The sequence below is a fragment of the Coenobita brevimanus genome, chromosome 26 (genome assembly GCF_032717465.1).
Source record: "Coenobita brevimanus isolate Jiangsu-jjx chromosome 26, ASM3271746v2, whole genome shotgun sequence".
NCBI classification, from domain to species: Eukaryota; Metazoa; Arthropoda; class Malacostraca; order Decapoda; family Coenobitidae; genus Coenobita; species Coenobita brevimanus.
The window spans coordinates 43936232-43956526 of NC_136979.1; the positions used below are offsets into that span (position 1 = coordinate 43936232).

The 20295-nt window shown below is 41.9% G+C and overlaps 1 protein-coding gene across 1 annotated transcript in view; it reads left to right on the forward strand.

The window, feature by feature from the left end:
• rdgB (retinal degeneration B) overlaps positions 1-20295 on the forward strand; it is a 303195-nt gene that overhangs the window by 63901 nt on the left and 218999 nt on the right. Inside the window, exon 8 of the mRNA XM_080267995.1 lies at positions 19855-19878. Within this exon, the coding sequence (XP_080124121.1) occupies positions 19855-19878 (24 nt within the window). The remainder of the gene's footprint in view (positions 1-19854; positions 19879-20295) is intronic.

The following is a 20295-nucleotide window of genomic DNA, read 5'->3' on the forward strand; positions in this document are numbered from 1 at the left end:
ATGTTTTAGATTGTTTTTGAGGGGTAACTATTTTAAACTTTTTTTTAACTTGGACACGTGATTGTGCGGTAACCATTAGGCCTTCAGGGGTGTGGATTGCGTTGTCAAGTGTGTAAATTCCTCTTCTTTAGCCAGAACACAATCAATTTGCCCATGGTGAAAGTAAATTGCGGCTGTGGGAGGGAGTACCCGCCCGAAATAATTGCGGTCTTAAGGGGCTAAATGTTAGGATCCACTTGCCTAGCCCTTAGTTCCTAGGCTCCTTATGGGGCGACATAGGATTGGATGTTGGGTGGATGGATGAAAACTAAAATATTTTACTTCCACCCAAAGATGCTGTTGAAGTTACATTTGTATGAATTTCTTCATGTCAGAGAGTGAGGATACTTTTGCACTGGCATTACACAAGTGAACTTCCACACTCCTTACAACAGCAGGACCAAGACTACATTCATGTTGTGCCATTGTTGCCCTACGTGTTTTAGTCTCCCTTTCCTCTCAGCATTTTAAGCCATGTTTGTCTGTACCCGGTATTGGTAGGAGACATGTACTGTATTCTGGTAGGAGACATGTACTGTACTCAGCTCAAAGGAATTGGTTCTGCTTCATGGAGTACCTTGGTACAGTATCGTCAGCGCATATACGATAACCTTATCTTCTTCTCTCCTCAGCATACTCTCAGCACCATAGTTATTTCCAGCATAACACTGATTTTCCTTGACTGTCACATGAAAGGTACTTTTATTTTAGTTCTTCCTTCTCCTTCTTTCTGTCTTTATTTGTTGGGTGCACATATTCTATGCTTTTCAGCTCTGTGATCAGTGTTTTTGCAATTGAATGTATAGAATCTTTGTGTTTGTTGCCATTCAGTAAAACCTAACACTTGCCATATTATTTTTTAGAACAAGAGTTAGATGCATGCTTAATTATAATCCATTGCTCCTAGGAGATCATATATGGGATTAGGAAGCAAGAGTTTTTGAGCAAGCTCCTGCACATTGTATTAGCACAATAATTTATTAATTTTTTTGTCAGGGATTTTAGTTTTTCACTTTTTGTGCAACAAACTGAAGATTCTATTAAATGATACTGCAGTCCTTTTTACATGTATTACAGTTTACAATTATTGGCACCAGGTATATAAGATATCTATTGTGCAGTTGTAAAGGGTTACATTTAGCTTTGCCTCTTTGTTACACATGTTGCATCACACAAGTTTTTGTCGTAAAGCTTTAATTGTACTTTAGGTGCTATTCTAAAGGGCTTTGGAGATTTTGTAGCACTTATTCTGGAGCATCAGTGTTAGACTCCTGGTTTGTGATCTGATCCGTAAGATACTGTCTGTGTATAAAACAGGAGTCATTATTTGAATATCTTTATACACTATTAGGGGTAGGGTCATATTGCTTATTCTGTTGTTTCATTGATCACCAAAAGAGGTTGGGCTTTCATGCTGTGTACTACTGTAGTTTATTAGCCCAGCTTCCTTCATACAAGTTTCACATGTTTGGTGGTCAGTTGAGTTACGGCATTCCAACCGGTCATGGATAATAAGAGTTGAATTTTGAGGGGTGGTCAAGATTTCTTGTTCACGTAATTTTTTTTTTTTTTTATGCGAGGAAGAAGGAACCAAAGGCCATGAGCCCGCAAAAACAGTTCCCTCCAAGAGAAAAACAAAATACAGTAGAGAGCCAAATTCAAGATCTGATAATTTCATTTCGAGATGCCTGGACACACTGCGTTTGAAAGACTGGAGATCATAGGCAGCAGGAAATATAGACAGAGGGAGACAGTTCCAGAGTTGACCTGTTGCTTAAATGAAAGACTGGGAGTAACGGTTAACTCTTGCATTAGAGAGTTGGACAGAAAAGGGATGAGGGTTTGTGGCTAGATGGGTGCTACGTGCCCGTCGTAGAGGTGGAGGAATGCATGCAGAGAGTTCAGAGGAACAATGACCATTAACCCGCGCCGTCCCGAGGACGTACTTCCACATCCTCACGTTTTGTCACAGCTAATCCCGAGGACGTACTTCAACGTCCTGCAATTGCAAGATTCATAATTTCCACAATTTTCAATTTTCGCGAGTCATTTTTGGTACGTATACACGGGACACCTTCCTCAACAAGATGCCAGGCAGAGACAATGCCTTACCCAGCATGACCTCCTCCCCCCCCCCCTGCATGCCCTTTTCTCAGCAATTCACCTGTTATCAGTGACCTGGCCAGTATAGCCATGTCATGCCACGGTACGAAATTCAGGGCCAGAGTGATTCCCCAATCAATGACAATGTGGAGGACAAACTTTACATAGCATTAGAGGAAGAAATAGTTAGAAATGATGATCAGGTAATGTGGCAAAAAAAGGTCAGGTATTAGTGAGTGAAACAATGCTTATAATGCCTATATTACTGCTTGAAAACCAATATACTCTTGTACTACATATAAATTCGTAACAGTAAATAAATAAATACTGTTTATGAGTGGTGTGAAATAGTTATCCTCCCATAGAACTCGTTTTCTTTGGTGCCAGCCTGATAGAAAACCCAGTAAGGTAAGGAGGCTCTCCTACCTGTAATGAGTATTTTAAACCTCAGGTGAGCGATTTCTCTATGAATTTTCGATGTTTCTCACCAAAAGCGAAAGTTTTAGCAAAAAAAAAAAAGGTCGAAAATTGCCCGGGATTGGGGGGTACCAGTGGTCGAAAAGTGGCCGGGATGGGGCGGGTTAAAGCAGCGATAGAAAAGAGATAAAGATGCAACAGTGCAGCGAAGAAACAGAGGTTGAAGGGAGTCGGTAAGAGGAGGAGAGTTAATGAGACAAAAAGCCTTTGACTCCACCCTATTGAGAAGAGCTGTATGTGGGGAGCCTCGCCACACATGAGAGTTGTACTCCACACAGGGGCGGATAAAACCCCTGTATAGAGAACAGTTGTGCAGGGGTAAAGAAAGAACGGAGTCGGCTTAGCACACCCAATCTCTTGGAAGCAGATTTTACAAGAGATGTAACATGATCTTTCCAAGATTAGTCCCGAGTAAATGAAACCCCAAGCATGTTCAAGGATGATGCAGGATTAAGCTGACTTTATTAAACATTAGTGGGTATACCTGTGGAAGATTTTGTTGGGTTGATAGGTGTAAGAACTGAGTCTTAGGTGCATTAAAAATAACCAGATTACTTTTACCCCAGTCAGAGATACGAGGCAAGTCAGACATTAGGTGTGCCATAGCTTCATCCATTGTTTGTTGAAGTAACTGCTGAGATGGGCGTTGTGGGAACCGAATTGAAAGGTGAAGGGTGGAGTCATCAGCGTATGAATGGATAGGGTTAGATGTACTGCTTAGAAGGTCATTGATGAATAAAAGGAAGAGAGTTGGTGATAGGACAGAGCCCTGAGGAACACCATTGTTGATACATCTAGGAGAAGAACGATGGCTGTCTACAACAGCGGTTATAGAACGAGCAGAAAGGAAGCTAGCGATGAAGGCACAGATAGAAGGATAGAAACCGTAAGAGGGCAGTTTGGAAATTAAAGATTTATGCCAGACTCGATTGAAAGCCTTTGAGATGTCAAGTGCAATGGCAAAGCTTTCGCCAAAGTCCCGAAAGGAGGATGACCAGGAGTCTGAAAGGTAGGTGAGAAGATCGCCAGTGGAGCGTCCCTGATGGAACCCGTACTGACGATCAGAAAGAAGGTTGTGATAGGAAAGATGCCTTAAAATTTTTCTATTGAGAATTGACTCGAAAACTTTTGAAATACAGGACGTTAGAGCAATTGGACAATAGTTGGAGGGTTGGGGGTGGTCACCCTTATTTGGGACTGGCTGAATGAGAGCAAATTTCCAGCAAGAATGAAAGGTACAAGTTGACAGACAAAGGCGAAAGAGTTTGCCTAGTCAGGGTGTAAGCACAGAAGCACAGTTCTTGAGAATAACAGGAGGGACCCCATCAGGCCCATATGCTTTGTTAGTATTGAGCCCAAGGATGGCAGAAAATACATCAGCTGAAGAAATTTTAATGTCTGCTATGAGGAATTCAGAGGGTGGAAATGATGGAGGAACAGAACTGGAATCATCTAAGGTGGAATTGGAGGAGAAAGTCTGTACGAAGAGATCTGCTTTATCAGTAGAAGAAATAGCTACAGAACTATCAGAGTAGAAAAGAGGAGGGAAGGATGATGAGGTAAAGTTGTTAGAAAGGTTTTTGGCAAGGTGCCAGAAGGAGCGGGAAGAATTCGAGTTGGAGAGTTGAGAGAATTTAGTACGGATGAAATTGCTTTTAGCAGAGCGAAGAACAGACTTAGCACAATTTCGGGCTGAAACGTAAAGATAATGTGATTTAGGGGTGGGTTGGCTCCGGTACCTTTTGTAGGCCCTCTCCTTGTTGCGTACAGCATTAAAACAAGCGTGATTAAACCAAGGCTTTCTTGCATTAGTCAAGAGGTGAATAACCAATAACCTGTCATCTTTAAGACCTGGATTGAGTAGTTTAATCCTGTGTCCCTGTCTTCCTGATGGAATGGCAGTAGATTGGGTTGGATGATGGATTTTTTTCACCAAGAGTAATTTATCTCTTTCCCATTCTTTGCTTAATTTGTTTATTGGGGTGAAATTGTCAGATCGCCCAGTATGAAGTATATTCTGCATATTTCTCAGTACATTCTTGCTCTTCAGCCTGCACTTATACTGTACGTTAAACTAAAGAGAACAATAAAAACTTTTGTTTTTTTCCATAATTACCATCATATTTGGTCACAAGCTTTGTCTAAATTAGGGCTTAATTCATTACAGTGCCTCATATAATTCACAGTAAACAACTGGTGGATCAACAAGCGTACAGTAACCTCTCAATTAACGCGAGGATTAGGTTCCTGGAGAGGTCACGTTAGTTAAAAACTCGTTTTTTAAACATAATTTTCCCATAAGTAACAGTGGTATTATTGGGGGTTACGTTCCTGGACTCTGGGAAAGTCTACCCATTTGGGGAGTTATGCTACTGTAAACTTAAAAGCAACAATATTAATTTGAAGGAAAATCCACGAAAAAAACAAACAGTATATTTGGGGAGAAATAAACAACATTTGAGCCCTAGTTGGGCCGAAGCATTGTTTACTTCACCCCAAATACGTACTGTTTTCGTTTTTTACATGGATTTTCTTTCAATTTTGCTTCATTCACGGCATTGTGAGAGTTCCTCAACATTATTTATGCATTAGTAGGTCATAAAAACACTACAGCAAAAGCAATACAGTATATTCATTACAGTAAGTAGGTCACAAACAGTAACAACACGCAGCCTCACTTCATCTGTGTATCACTCGTCGTCAGCTGCTGTCCCTCCTCACCTCACTAACCCACCTCCCGCCGCTCCCCACCCTAAATGTATTATCCCTTCGCGCTCTGCTGTCCTTCCTCTTCCTCTGACTCGCGTGCTGCTGGTGATGAAGATAACTCCCTTTGGTTTTCTGTCTTCTTCATAAAGAACTGCTCTGTCTTGGTCTGAGTGGTTTTCTTCTTTCTGTTCTGCAGCATCAAGTTGTAACAGTTTAGATTTGCCATCTCTTTCCTGGCCAAATTTTGTCTGAAAATGAGCCAAATTACTCAGAATGGGGCCAAACTTCATTTTTTAATATTATAGTTAGAATAAAACCAGTTTAAGCAACAGACAAATAAAAAATTGTATTTATGCATAAACTACCAAACACGGTCAATCAGCTCGGGACTGTCCAAGGCACGCACGGCTAATTTGAAACCATCACGTACGTGTAAAGTCGTGTTAAATTAAGAAAACCCTGTTAGTTAAATATATCTCATTAAATATTTGCTCGTGTTAAAACGAAAACGTGTTTTTTAAACTCGTGTTATTTGAGTGGTTACTGCATCAGTATTTAAGTCGATTTTTTTTTTGTTTTCTGGAATGATTTTTGTTAAACTTAGAAGTGGCCTTTTGAACTGAAGATATAGTGACCATAACTCCATCACAACTGGAGGTCCATCGTGAATTAAATAAAATTTCCTGTAAATAGCAAGAATGAAGTGGAGGAATATGTCATCAGGTTTAAGGGGTTAAATAGTGACAGTTCCACATAATTGCTGTAAAGAAGGATTATATCCCTGCAGTAGAGAAGGATCTATAATTTTTAGTTGTATTCACAGTATACAGTATAAATATATTGTATACTGAAAACAGTTCCAGGATAGCAGTGTCCTTCTGTGACCAAATAATTAGTGGAAAGCTATGTGTTCTTACTTATGTACAGTATAGTAAATGCCACAGACCACAGATATTGAATTTTTAAGGATATTTCTGTACTACAGTAATGTAAAAATACATATACAGTCCGTCCTTGAGTAACGTGGGGTTGAGTAACGTGTTTTTGTTCTGACACAGTCAGCATAATGCGACAGGTCATAATCAACATAGGGAAAATCTCGAGCTTACGCGGGAAGTTTCAGGTGGCCTGGCGACGCAGTTTGGAAGTCAGCGTCAGTGACGTCACCCACAAGATTCACCATGATTGGCCAGTTTACCTCTGGGTACATCCACCTCTGATGACGAGGTCAACTCCGTTGTTTTAGCCCACGACTTCAAAGGATTTGACTTGGATGTTGAAGAAGGAAGTGGTGGAGCAGCACCATCTCAACAATGACAACAACAACATTGGGGGTTTGGGGGGGGGGGGGAGTGCCATGGAGCCATGCATCAACAATGAACTGGTACCCATCCTAACTTTTGTTTTTGTTAATGCTTCTTTTATTACAATAGTTATATTCTTAGATTTTTGGCGGAAAAGTTTCTAGAGAAGGGAAAGAAGTTGCATGTGGCCTTCAAGGATTTGGAGAAAGGATATGACAGGGTGGATAGACAAGGATTATCGAAAGTATTAACCCTCTCAGGCATAATCACACAATTTGTGTTCCATGTGGTTTGTTACAAAGGAGCACAGTCATGCAAATCGCGTTCCTAAGCACCAAAAAAATCGCCAAAAATTAAGTTTCTGGGCAATTTGCATCAAATTTTGATGCGTTCTAGTGAGCATGTTGCTTTCCCATGGTAAGGCATTGCCAATACTGAGGCGCTTCATAGGGACCAGCACGTAACGATAAACCTAAGTCACTTCCAAGCAGCCAGGCAGTAGGGCTGCATCGCGTGTCCTGTCCCTTTAAACTCCTACTAATTCTCCCTCTCCCGCCTGAGCCGAAGCCCCTATGGACTCAGTGTGATAATCCATTATTTGTGAGCATATTTGTATGTGATATTGTCGATGGAACATAGATATATGTCACGAAAAGAAATTGTGCCCATTATTATTCATTAGGCCTAGAGGCAATACCCATGTTCACTGTAGCAGGCTTTTGCCTCTCGCCCTCCCCTAGGCCCTATGGCATGAGTACAAATACATATATAATGAAGCCAATGCCTAAACTGTATTTTGTGTGAAAGATATTGTGGCTGGCTTGGTGAAATTATGGAGCTAGATAGCATTATGGATGCCATAAACCATAGTGTGGAATGGGGAAGGCATCATGTATGCTTTATAGTAGGAAAGGGATAATTAGAGGTGTTTAGGGATGGAATTATTGTGATTCTGATAGTGAAAATGCGTATGGAATTGTGTGAAATATACGTCAAACATGCTGCAAGTGTTCGTGAAGGAGTGTGGTATGTGCCAATACAATAGCATTGCATTGTACTCTCCCGGCGAAGGATGCTGCATCACAGTCACGTTGAACTGTAGTAAGGAAGGGAATAATTGCGGAGGTAGGGGTGGAATCATTGTGGTAGTCATGTATTTGTTTATGACAGTGTGAAGTGTAAGTGAAATGTGCCACTTATTCTCGTGATGGCATACTTTATGGTGCATAGCGTAGGTTGATACCTTAGCGGCAGGTGTCCTCAGGAGACAGGGATGCCTAGGAATGATGGACATCATTGAGCAGGTACTGTACCTTTGTCTGACATTTAGTGATAACTTATACTTTATGTAAAATATACGAGAACTGTGCCGCAAGTATTCGTTTAGGTGCGTAGCGTAGGTGAGCGATACTTTAGTGTCATGTGTGCTGGAAAAGGTAATGATGCCAAGGAACGACGGACGTCGTTGAACAGGTACTGTACCTTGGTCTGACATTTAGTGATAACTTATACTCTATGTAAAATATACACGAACTGTGCTGCGAGTGTTCGTTTAGGTGCGTAGCGTAAGTGAGCGATACTTTAGCGGCAGGTGTGCTGGGAAAGGTAACGATGCTAAAGAACAATGGACGTCATTGAACAGGTACTGTACCTTGGTCTGACATTTAGTGATAACTTATACTTTATGTAAAATATATGTGAACTGTGCCGCAGGTGTTCATTTAGGCGATACTTTAGCATCAGGTGTGCTGGGAAAGGTAACGATGCCAAGGAATGACGGATGTCATTGAACAAGCACTGTACATTGGTCTAACATTTAATGATAACTTACACTTTATGTAAAATATACGTGAACTGTGCCACGAGTGTTCGTTTAGGTGCATAGCGTAGGTGAGCGATACTTTAGTGGCAGGTGTGCTGGGAAGGGTAATGATGCCAAGGAACGACAGACGTCATTGAACAGGTACTGTACCTTGGTCTGACATTTAGTGATAACTTATACTTTATGTAAAATATACATGAACTGTGCCGCGAGTGTTCGTTTAAGTGCGTAGAGTAGGTGAGCGATACTTTAGCATCAGGTGTGCTGTGAAAGGTAACAATGCCAAGGAACGATGGATGTCATTGAACAGGTACTGTACCTCGGTCTGGCATTTAGTGATAACTTATACTGTATGTAGAATATACGTGAACTGTGCCGTGAGTGTTTGTTTAGGTGCATAGTGTAGGTGAGCGATACATTAGCATCAGGTGTGCTGGGAAAGGTAACGGCACCAAGGAACAAGGGACATCAGTGGACAGGTACTGTACCTTGCAACGCCAGGCAACCATGGATGTCAGTGGACAGGTACTGTACCTTGCTAAAACAATTGTTGAAATTTATGATTCTTATCTAAAATGTTTGTGATATGTGCCACGAGTGTTTGTGGAAAATATTGTATCATGTGTTGGGGGAACGTTTGGGGAAGGAGGGGAAAATATGTCTGTATATATATATATATATATATATATATATATATATATATATATACATATACAGTAATCCCTCCAATATCCGACGTAATAGAGCCATAGGCAGGTCCGGATAGTGGTCCTGTCCGGATATTGGGCCCCTGCTTATGGACTTGTACTTATGAACCCTAACTCAGAGAAACACCCATACAACTTCCTCTGGACATGCATAGCACCTATTTAAGACCCAAATCACACCAATAAGGCACATAAAAGACTGAAATAAATGCAAAAGAAGCATAATATGAGGTTTTTGAGGTAGGTTCATACAATATTCAACATTCTGGGTACTTACAAGTCCCTGGCTCCTGGACTGGTACTTATGGACCCTAACCTAGCCTAACTCAGAAAAACACCTCCCTACTGCACATGCATAGCTCCTAACACCCTATTCACACCAATAAAGGACATTAAAGAGTGGAATGAGGTATTTGAGGTAAGTATAGTATGGAAAAAAGTACAGTATGAAACATTCTGCCTACTTACAGCAAGTCCATGGCCATCTTGATGAATAACCGCCTCCTGTCAGACTCTGACAGTAAGAAGGATTTCCTGAAGCACTTGCACTACACTGTTCATGAAGTCTTGCACTGAACTTAGTCAATCGCACTCACAAGTCCGTTCTCTTCACAGTGCGCACTCTTGTCTAACTTATGCTCCATTGTAACTTACTAAGTACATATTGCACTCTGCACTTTAACTTTTCCCACTCTTCTAACCATTTTCTAAAGCAAAAACAAACAAGTCTATTTACGTTAAATTTAGTTCAAAAATTGTCTTTTCACTCACAACTGTAAATCCTTAACACAATGCACTGTTTTTTTTCACTGCACAACACTGTAAATTCCCGTGTGGTCTAGTGGAGAAGTTCTTGCTGTTTAACCCCTACACCGCGGGCTTGTTTACCAATGACTTGCGTGTGCCGCGGGGTTATTTGGGCTCCGACAGACTCTCAAAAAATATTTTGCCAAAAATCAGTTATTAGTCCTAGAATAATAAAATTACATATGCTTATGGCACATACCTTCAGCTTTCTCCTGGAATGATTGTTGAGCCTTCGTCGGTTACCGTAGGACTTGTGGAGACCTCTGAAGTAGGGTAACGAAGTCTCCACTTTACACTTCCCGACAACCCATAATATGATTACCACAGCCAGATACAAACACTATAAACACTATTCCACAATTTTCAAGTAGTTTGGGATCCATACTCAAAAAAAAAAAAACACTGTGAAAGCAATGGAAATTACGAGCGCGTCTGATCGTCGCACTGGCACTAGTTCGCTCTTGGTAGTCTGTCATTTATTATTCATAAAACCCCTCACACTTTATATTTCTATTACTATATAACACTTATATATATCTACAGTCTTTATCCATAAGTTTCCTTCAGTAGTATTAGTTTATTGTCACTGTAGGGATTCAATTTCTTTCAGTAAAATACGTAGCATTCACTTTCTCGTCCTGTATACTGGCATTGAGAGTGAATGTCACTTTCATCTTCACTCTCATAACTCATAGCATTCAGACATGCTAGAGTGAAACTTTCACTTTCATTACTCCTAGGGTATATACTCGTATTCTTATAATACTACTCATTTACATTTCTATTTACGTTCGCTTTTATTTACGTTATTTACATTTCTATTTTATTTACACTGTGTTGTGCACTGTCACTTGAAATAACTTATAAAACTATTTTCCATTGTTCACGTATATTTACATTCATTACTTTCACTTGCTGTTTACACATTATTTACACATTATTTACAATTCCACTTGCACTGTTTTACTCAATAGAAAGATCGTAGTCATTCTTTTATCAATTGTCAGCCCTTTACCTCTTTCCACACGAGGTTTAGTAGGGGGTAAAGGTCACAGGGCCATTTGCATGGGGGTGAAAAAAGGCCTTGAAGTCAGCAAGAAGAAACATACGTACTCTCGCTTTGGAAGATGAGAGTGAACTGATAACGGAGGACCAGCGTGGAGGCCTGCTAGGGGTTATGCAGAGTTACCAATATTACTTCTTGAAACAGCTAAGTCTAGCACTGATATGATTGGCAGGAAATCTAGACAATACATTATAAATTAGGTAGTTCCAGGTGAATGTAAATATCACTTAGGCTTCTCTCTTCCCTCCTTACATGTATATTTATTACGAAAATAGATTAGAGGCCTACTTAGGAGATATATATTCAGAGCTACCAATGTTATATCTTGAAGCAGCTTTGTCTAGCACTGATATGATTGGCAGGAAATCTAGACAATACATTATAAATTAGGTAGTTCCAGGTGAATGTAAATATCACTTAGGCCTCTCCCTTCCCTCCTTACATGTATATTTATTACGAAAAAAGATTATACGGCATATTTCAAGGGGAAAAAAACAGCGAAAATTAGTGAACAAGTGCACGTGGGGTGTTGTCAGGTGATAATTAGCCAATTCCAGGTGTATGGCACTCTCACTTACCTTATTTCTTTCTTGTATATTTTATTTGGTATAAGAATAGGACATAGGGCTTATTTCAATGGATGAAATCAGTGAAAAATTCCAGGGAAGATTTACTTAGCGTAGCACGGCCGGGCAGGCGAGAGGATAGGGTAATGGAGGGGGGGTAGGGAGGGGAGTCAAGAACGGGGAGAAATGGCTAAATTGTCAACAATGGATGGGAGTACAGATGAGATTAGGAGTCCTGACTAGTGTTGGACATTGGCAGTACTGATAGATGATACAAGCCCCCACTTGGAAGCCCGGGTGAATTCAAAATAACACAGAATCACAAAAGCGACGCCCCGCGGTATGATCCCTTGCTCCCAAGCGTCACGAAAGTGACGCCCCACGGTTAAGGGGTTAATCACTGTCAGAGTCCGAGAGTATCACTGGCAGGTGACCTATGGGTGCGTCGCTGGGTCGTGGTGATGGCGTACCCACTGCAGACGACTCGGAAGATAGACACAAATGCACGTCGAGCGGTGACTCCACCGTGGCTGATGTGCTGGGCTGTGGCTCGGAGCATGAGGGCCTGTCTTGGGGAGGCAACGGAATGGATCTAGGGCTGGGCACAGCGGGGGTCACGGGCCTGAAAAAACTGTCAATCGTTGATTGACGCAAGGAACGACGATTGATGATGTGCTGCCTGAAAGCACGCACTTCCTCCACAAGTCCCAAGGGCCCCATCTCCCTGTCACAGTCCGGGTGTTCCAGGTAGTCGAGAACGAACTCTAGGTGTTCCCGGAGTGCACTCAGCTTGGGGATGGCTGGAGTAGTGTCATGCTGAGAGGAGTCCACATCCTCTCAGCATGACACTGAGAGGGAGTATATCATGTGTGTGGTGAAACATAGGGGAAGGAGGGCCGAGAAATAAAATAAATAAATAAAAAAATTATATATACTGTATACTGTGTATATATATATATATATATATATATATACAGTAATCCCTCTACTTTCTGGATGCCCACTTTCCAGACATCCCCATTTACCAGACATAATCGTCCCTGGATCCAATATTCCCAAAATGGTCTGAAAACCGAAAAAATTTCGAAAAAAATCTGACTTTTTCGCGGCCGTAATTTGAACTTGGCGCACGCAGCATGGGACAGCTTTGTTGTGGTGCGTCATTCGTCCAATGTCCGCTAGAGCGCCCCTGCATCCTCCCCACTTTCCGCCCGTCTTTTGTCGTTTGTCGTGAGTGAAATCTCGTCGTCATGGCTGCCCACATGCTCGCTTTTGTGGTGGTGCCTTACCTGCTGCAGGCACTCCTGCTGCTCTCGGGCCTCTCCTTCATGTGTGTGATGATGGCCCTGCTGCCTGAGAAGAGGAAGAGAGTGGTTTTGACTCTGGAGAAGAAGAGGGAGATATTGGAGAAAGTAGATGCGGGATGGTCTTCGTCACGCATCCTCCGTGAGTTCAACCTGGCCCAATCTACTTTGTTTGATATTAAGAGATCTCAAGACAAACTCATGCAGTACACGGCTGACTTCTTGTCGAAAAGCAAGTGTAACATGGAGAGGAAGATGATGTTTACTCCCAAATTTCTGAAGTCGACTGCTCCACGTTGATTTGGTATCGACAGCAACATGCTGCTGGTGTGATGGTACGTGGTACGGAGCTGAAGGCTGCTGCTGAGAAGTTCGCAAGGCTTCACGACGCCTTAGACTTCAAGGCATCCGAGGGTTGGCTCTTCGCGTTCAAGTTACGACATGGCCTTACCAACTGTAAGTCTCATGGCGAAGATTTGGACGCTAATGAGGATGGAGTAGAGGAGTTTCGGCACAAGGTGAAGGGCTTGATCGACAGGGAGGGCCTCACTCTCGGTCAAGTCTACAATGCTGACGAAACTGGTTTATTCTATCGCTCTTTGCCTATGAACACTCTAGCCGAGGAGAAGGAGAAGTGTGTACCTGGCCGCAAGCTCTCCAAGCAAAGGCTATCTGCTTTGTGTTGTGCCAATTCTAACGGCATGCACTGGCTTAAGCCCATTATTGTTGGCTGTGCAAAGCAGCCTCAGTGTCTTTGTGGGGTGATGGATGTCCTTCCTGTCGTCTGGTACCATTCCTTGAAGGCATGGTTGACAGCCCACATCTTCAAAGACTAGTTCCACTGCCATTTCGTCAAGGAGGTCATACATTACCAGACGGAGAAACTGGGAATCCCATGTGACCAGGTAAAGGCCCTCCTTCTCCTCAACAATGCACCTGCCCACCCGTGCGACAAGGACTTGGTGACTGAGAATGGCTGGATTAGGTGCATGTTTCTGCCACCTAATACTACTGCTCTCATCCAACCAATGGACCTAGGAGTGATCGTGGCAATGAAGCGGCTATACCGACGGAAGTTCCTGGACGAGGTGATGGTTGTTCTCGAGGACGAGGATGAGCGCAGGGAGGGACGGGACACGCGAGGCCAGTGGACTTTGGAAAACCTTCGCTGCTACAACATCAAGTCTGCCATTTACAACTGGGCCAGTGCATGGAAGGAAATCCCTGTCAAGACTCTGGAAAATGGTTGGTCTCGTCTGCTTCTCGGAACAGATGTGGAGCACGATTTCCTAGGTTTCGACGTGGATGACTTCCATGCACGTCTACGTGCGCATGGGGACGATGTTGATGTGGACAAAGTGCGTGAGTGGTTGGATGAGGACGTGGGCGATCCTGGGTATCAGACATTGTCTGATATCGAGAGCGCATCTTCAGTTGCAGGTGTCAGTACCCAGCTTGAAGATTCCAACGTGCACGGCAACGATGATGCGGACTCCTCTCAGCATGACACAACTCCAGCCATCCCCAAGCTGAGTGCACTGTAGGAACACCTAGAGTTCGTTCTGGACTACCTGGAACACCCGGACTGCAACAGGGAGATGGGGCCCTTGGGACTTGTGGGGGAAGTGCGTGCTTTCAGGCAGCTCATCATAAATCGTCAGAATCGTCGTTCCTTACGTCAATCAACGATTGACAGTTTTTTAGGCCCGTGACCCCTGTTGTGCCCAGCCCTGGCTCCACTCCGTTGCCTCCCCAAGACAGGCCCTCATGCTCCGAGCCACAGCCCAGCACATCAGCCATGGTGGAGTCACTGCTCGACGTGAGTTTGCGTCTATGTTCTGAGTCGTCTGCAGTGGGTACGCCATCACCATGGCCCAGCAACGCACCCCTAGGTTACCTTCCAGCGATACTCTCAGACTCTGACAGTGATTAAACAGCAAGAACTTCTCCACTAGACCACACGGGAATTTAGTGTTGTGCAGTGAAAGAAAAACAGTGCATACAGTGTTGTTAAGAAATTAGAAATTTGAGTGAAAAGACAAAAAAATTTTGAACTAAATTTAACGAAAATTGACGTGTGTTTTGTTTCGAAATTGGTTTTATGAGTGGAAAGACTTAAAGTACAGAGTGCAACACTTATTAAGTTACAATGGAGCATAATTAAGACAAGAGTGCACAATGTGAAGAGAATGGACTTCTGAGTGCAAAATGACTAAGTTAAATGCAAGACTTCATGAACAGTGTACTGCAAGTGCTTCAGGAAATCCTTCTTACTGTCAGAGTCTGAGAGGAGGCGGTTTTTCATCGAGATGGCCATGGACTTGCTGTAAGTACGCAGAATGTTTCATACTGTACTGTACTGTATTTTCCATACTGTACTTACCTCAAACACCTCATTTCACTCTTTTATGTCCCTTATTGGTGTGAATATGTAGTGTCTTAGGTGCTATGCATGTTCAGGAGGGACGTGTTTTTCTGAGTTAGGCTAGGTTAGGGTTCATAACTACCAGTCCAGGAGCCAGGGACTTGTAAGTACCCAGAATGTTTAATATTGTATAAACCTACCTCAAAAACCTCAATTTATGGTTCTTTTGCATTTATTTAAGTCTTTTATGTCCCTAATTGGTGTGACTTGGGTCTTAAATAGGTGCTATGCATGTCCAGAGGGAGTTGTATAGGTGTTTTTGTGGGTTAGGGTCCATAAGTACAAGACCAGGAGGCTGGTGCCCTCTATCCGGAGGACCACTTTCCGGACATGCCTTTGGCTCTATTACGTCGGATAGTGGAGGGATTACTATATTATATATATATTATATATATATATATATATATAATTCTTAGGCAAAGGGGCAGAAAACATTGTTCTTTTTTCGCTTGCTGTAAAAGTGGGTAGTGACCGGAAGAGTAATTTAGCTTTGTCGTCCTATTACTCGAAAACTATTTGGCATATCGACTTCCTGTAAGAAGCATAATAAAGAGCAGTAAATTCTACGTATGTTCATTACCAGAATATAAGCCTTTGGGAGCATTTTTAGTAGGAATAGGCTGGGGAACAGACCATGTTTTTTTCCTCGCTTCCAGTAAAAGTCGAAAGCGCTTGGAGGAATAATCTCACTTTGTCGGCCAGTTACTCAAAAACTATTGGACGTTATTGATTTCCCATAAGAACCATGATAAAGAGCAGTAAATTCTAGGTATGTTTATTTCCAGAATATAAGCCTTTGGAAGCATTTTCTGTTGGAAAAGTTGGGGGAACAGACTTTGTTTTTTTCCTCATTATCGGTAAAGTTGAAAGCTCTCGGAGGAGTAATCTCACTTTGTTGGCCAATTACTCAAAAACTATTGGACTTATCGATTTCTTGTAAGAACCATGATAAAGAGCAGTAAATTCTACGTATGTACAAGACATAACAATGTAATATCTATGATCTGAATTCGTTGTTACGTAGGTGGGAATATAGCGAATCTTGTGCGCGCATCACAAAAGTGACGCATGGACGTGAGTTCCCAGTCGTTTTTGGCGATTTACTCGAAAACTATAAGGCATATCGAAACCATATAGTGCTCATTAGAAGCTCGTGAAATTCTGCATAATATTATGCAATAAAAACATAAGGTGTGCGAGAAAAGTTCAGAATGAGAGCTCATTGATTTTTTTTCAAAAATGGCTTTCAGTTTGGCTATTTTCTCGAAAACTACAAATCATATCACAACCGAATTTGTCTCTTTAGAAAGCTGATGAAATTCTCTATCAAACCTTCTACTAACATTTTCCTGTATGTTGGAAAACATTCGAATGGTGATGTTGGGAAGTGAAATTGACGAAACGAAATGTTTATTCATGGCTGCCTAATGTTGTTTTATTCGTGTTTTCCTGTTTTTTTGTGGTGCTTATCAGCTGGAACAAACATCGACGAATAAGAGGACACAGGTTTCATGGCAGTATATTGATGTTTGGGTGACAAAAATAAGGTGAGAATACGTGTTATTTGCTGCGCGCGGGCAGCCAGGCCAGGTGGCCAGGCAGATAAAATCGTGCGCCGGAAAACTTACCAAAACTTATTGTGTGCTAGAGGGTTAAGAATATATGGAGTAGATGGGAAGTTGTTGAAGGCCATGAAGAGTATGTATGAGGGTGCCAAGGCTGCAGTGAGTGTGTTTATGAACTGAGTGAATTTTTCTATTTGAAGGCTGGATTGAAGCAAGGATGTGTCATGTCTCCATGGTTGTTCAATCTGTATATGGATGGGGTTATAAAAGAGATACAAGGCAGGGCAGTGGATGTTGAAGCAGCCCTAGTGAGAGAGAGCAGTGTTTGAAAACTCACTGTACTGTTGTTTGTAGATGATACTTTGTTGTTAACCCATCACGTTTGTTTGTTTTTTCACCACCCAAATCACCAGAAAGTGTTTTTCTTAAAAATCACCTTTATTTTAACCATAATTTCTCTGCTAAAACTATAATGTAATATTATAGTATAATATTTTATAATATGATGCTGTATTCACAATAATAATACAATAATAATAATGCTACAAAACACTAGATCATGTATACATGACCCCCGGACAGTCCCAGGAAGACATGTATACATGTCACCCGGACAGGAGGGGTTAAGTGAAGACAAAGGGGAGCTGCAAGGCTTGGTGGATGAGTTTGGGAGTGTGTAAGAAACAGAATCTAAAGGTGAATGTAGGGGTGAGTAAAGTTATGGTCTTCAAGAGAAGTGAAGTCAGTGAATGTACAGTGAGGTTGGATGAGGAGGAAATGGAAAATGTGAGTGCATGTAAGTACTTCGGTACTGTGATGAGTAAGGATGGAAGTTTAGAGGGTGAAGTGCTTGATAGGGTATGGCAAGGAAGAAAAGTTGCTGGTTCCTTGAAAGCAGTGATAAGAAACTGGGAATTGAGCATGGAAGTGAAAGAGTTACTACATGACAGTATTGTGATACCAACTTTAACGTATGGAAGTGAAGCTTGAACCGTGTTGGAGGGATGGAAATTAAGAGTGAGATCTGTGGAAATTAGGTATTTGAGAGGAGCATGTGGAGTCACATGGAGAGACAGACTGACAAATGGGGAAGTGAAGGAACGTTGTGGTGTGGATGTGGATGTGAAAGGAAGCGTTAGAGAAACGCATTGAGGTGGTTTGGCCATGTGGAGGAGATGGAAAGCGAGAGACTGACAAGGAGAATGTATGTGAGCGAGGTGGAGGGGGTGAGAGGGAGGGGGAGGCCAAGGATGAGATGGAGGGATGGAGTGGAGAGGTATATGAGAGAGGAGGGTGTTGGCTTGGAGCAGGGCAATGAAATGGCAGGGGACAGGGGGACATGGAAGCGATTGATTTGTGGCCACCCCTTATGAGATTAAGGCATTTGGCAATAGATTGATGGGTAAATATCTCTTTCAGTGTTTTACCTGATGGCGAGTATAAGTAGGAGGTAGATTATGTGGGGTAGGGTGGTAAGAAAGGGTGAAAGTGAGAGTTTGGGGAAATCGCCAAAACACATTGTACCATTGTACTTGTAAACATATTGTTTGAGGAATGCATGTTTGAGTAACATGGTCCTTGTCTAGTGCTCATCGTCTGCATTACTCATTGATTGACTCTACAGTTAGTTCTTAAGCATCTGTCAATATCTTCCATGCCTGTGAAATTAGATTTTAGCATTTCTCACTTATACTTTAAAGTTCAAACACATATTCTTGTAATGTATATACATCAACATTTGTGCAAGGATTTAAGCATTTTAATGTGGTAGGTGGTGGCGCTCACCATCCACTCACTCGATGTAGTGCTGCTCTCGGGTGTTTGCCCTTTACTCTCCATCCTTCTTTCCTTCCATTCTCTTCTGTCTTTCTTTCCTTCATTCTTTCCTTGTTCTCCTGCCTACAGATGACTTTACACTCCCTTTTCTGTCTTTCTTTCCTTCATTCTTTCCACTTCCTTCAGCCTGTGGGTGACTCTACACTGAGTGACAAGCCAAGTGGTTTCCTGTACACCAGGAAACCATTTACTACGCTAGGTGGTAACCATATAACCAAATTTTGGCACCTGGTGGTTTAGTGGGTAATTATTGCGCTCCAGTCGGATTGAGCCGGTGAAGGTTTATATCTAAGGGGTGGTTGGGGTTGATTGCTCATGTAATGCCACTCAGGGATGAGTGAGGCTGGTCACTCTCATCTTAAATGTTGGGACCAACTGCCTAGCCCCGGGCTCCTATGCTTCTCATGGGGCAGTGTAGGGTTGGATGATGGATGGATGGAATTTAAGCATTTTTAATTCATTCTGCCATAATTTCATTACTGACATCAGTAAAGTGAACTAAGCATACTGTACATACTGTATAGTCGCAATTTTTCATGCCAAGTTTCATTCTGCATACAGATCATTATTTTATGCTTGATATTTGCTCCACATAATACTGTAACATCCTTACTCAAAACAGTTATTGAAATCACTTAAAATCACCATTCACACCTATTCCACATGATTTGCCTCATCATAGGCTACTTACTGATTCTCAGTCCAAGTTCCACAGTTTATTGCGTGCACTGGGTGTCACTTCATATACAGAACTTTCAGTAAACTGTTGTATTGATTTTTTTCAATCACAAGCTTCACAGACCTTTCAGTAAACTATAAGTTTTATTGCCACAAACTTCTCCACTTGGTCCCACATTTACAGTCTGCATGCATAAGTAAACTAGATCTATTTCCCCTTTCCACCATTTACATACTTTTCTCTTTCACTCAGTCTAGATACTATACTAGGTTTTTTTTTTCCCTAGTGACTAGGTTAGAGTGGCTCCAGAACTAGTGAGTGCCTGTGTTCTCACCTTGTCTAGTCAGGTTGAGCCAGGTAGTGGATTTATTTACCTTTTTTTCACAATTGACATGTTGCATGTCTTCTCTCATGTCTGACTGCCTCATCTGTTTGTTTTATGCAGGGTCAGCCATCCCCATAATCAAGGGTATGTACTGAGGTGTCCTTTCTTCCCTGTCTCTCTCCTTCTTTAACTCTCTCTCTCTCATTCTTAACTTTTTCTTAACCTCTGCATGTGTGAAGGGCCCATATTCTCAATTGATGAAGAAGGTTCTTGAGCTCTCTTTTTCTTACTAATTTATTGCTACTTGGAGCACTGGAAATATCCTCAAGTATGCTGTCATTGCAAAGTGTGTCAGTTTGAAAATGATATCAGTAACAGACAAGAGATTATTAGGGATTATTAAGGTGTAACATGCAAAAAAAAAAAATTAAGAAAAAGGTGTTGGTAAGCCTTCTCAGTTCATGAGAATACTGGGCAAGATATGTTAGTGCATGTAGCACTGTATATATGAATGAGGGTTAGGTTCATATTCTGAGTGTTATCGGAGGTTTCGTTCCACCT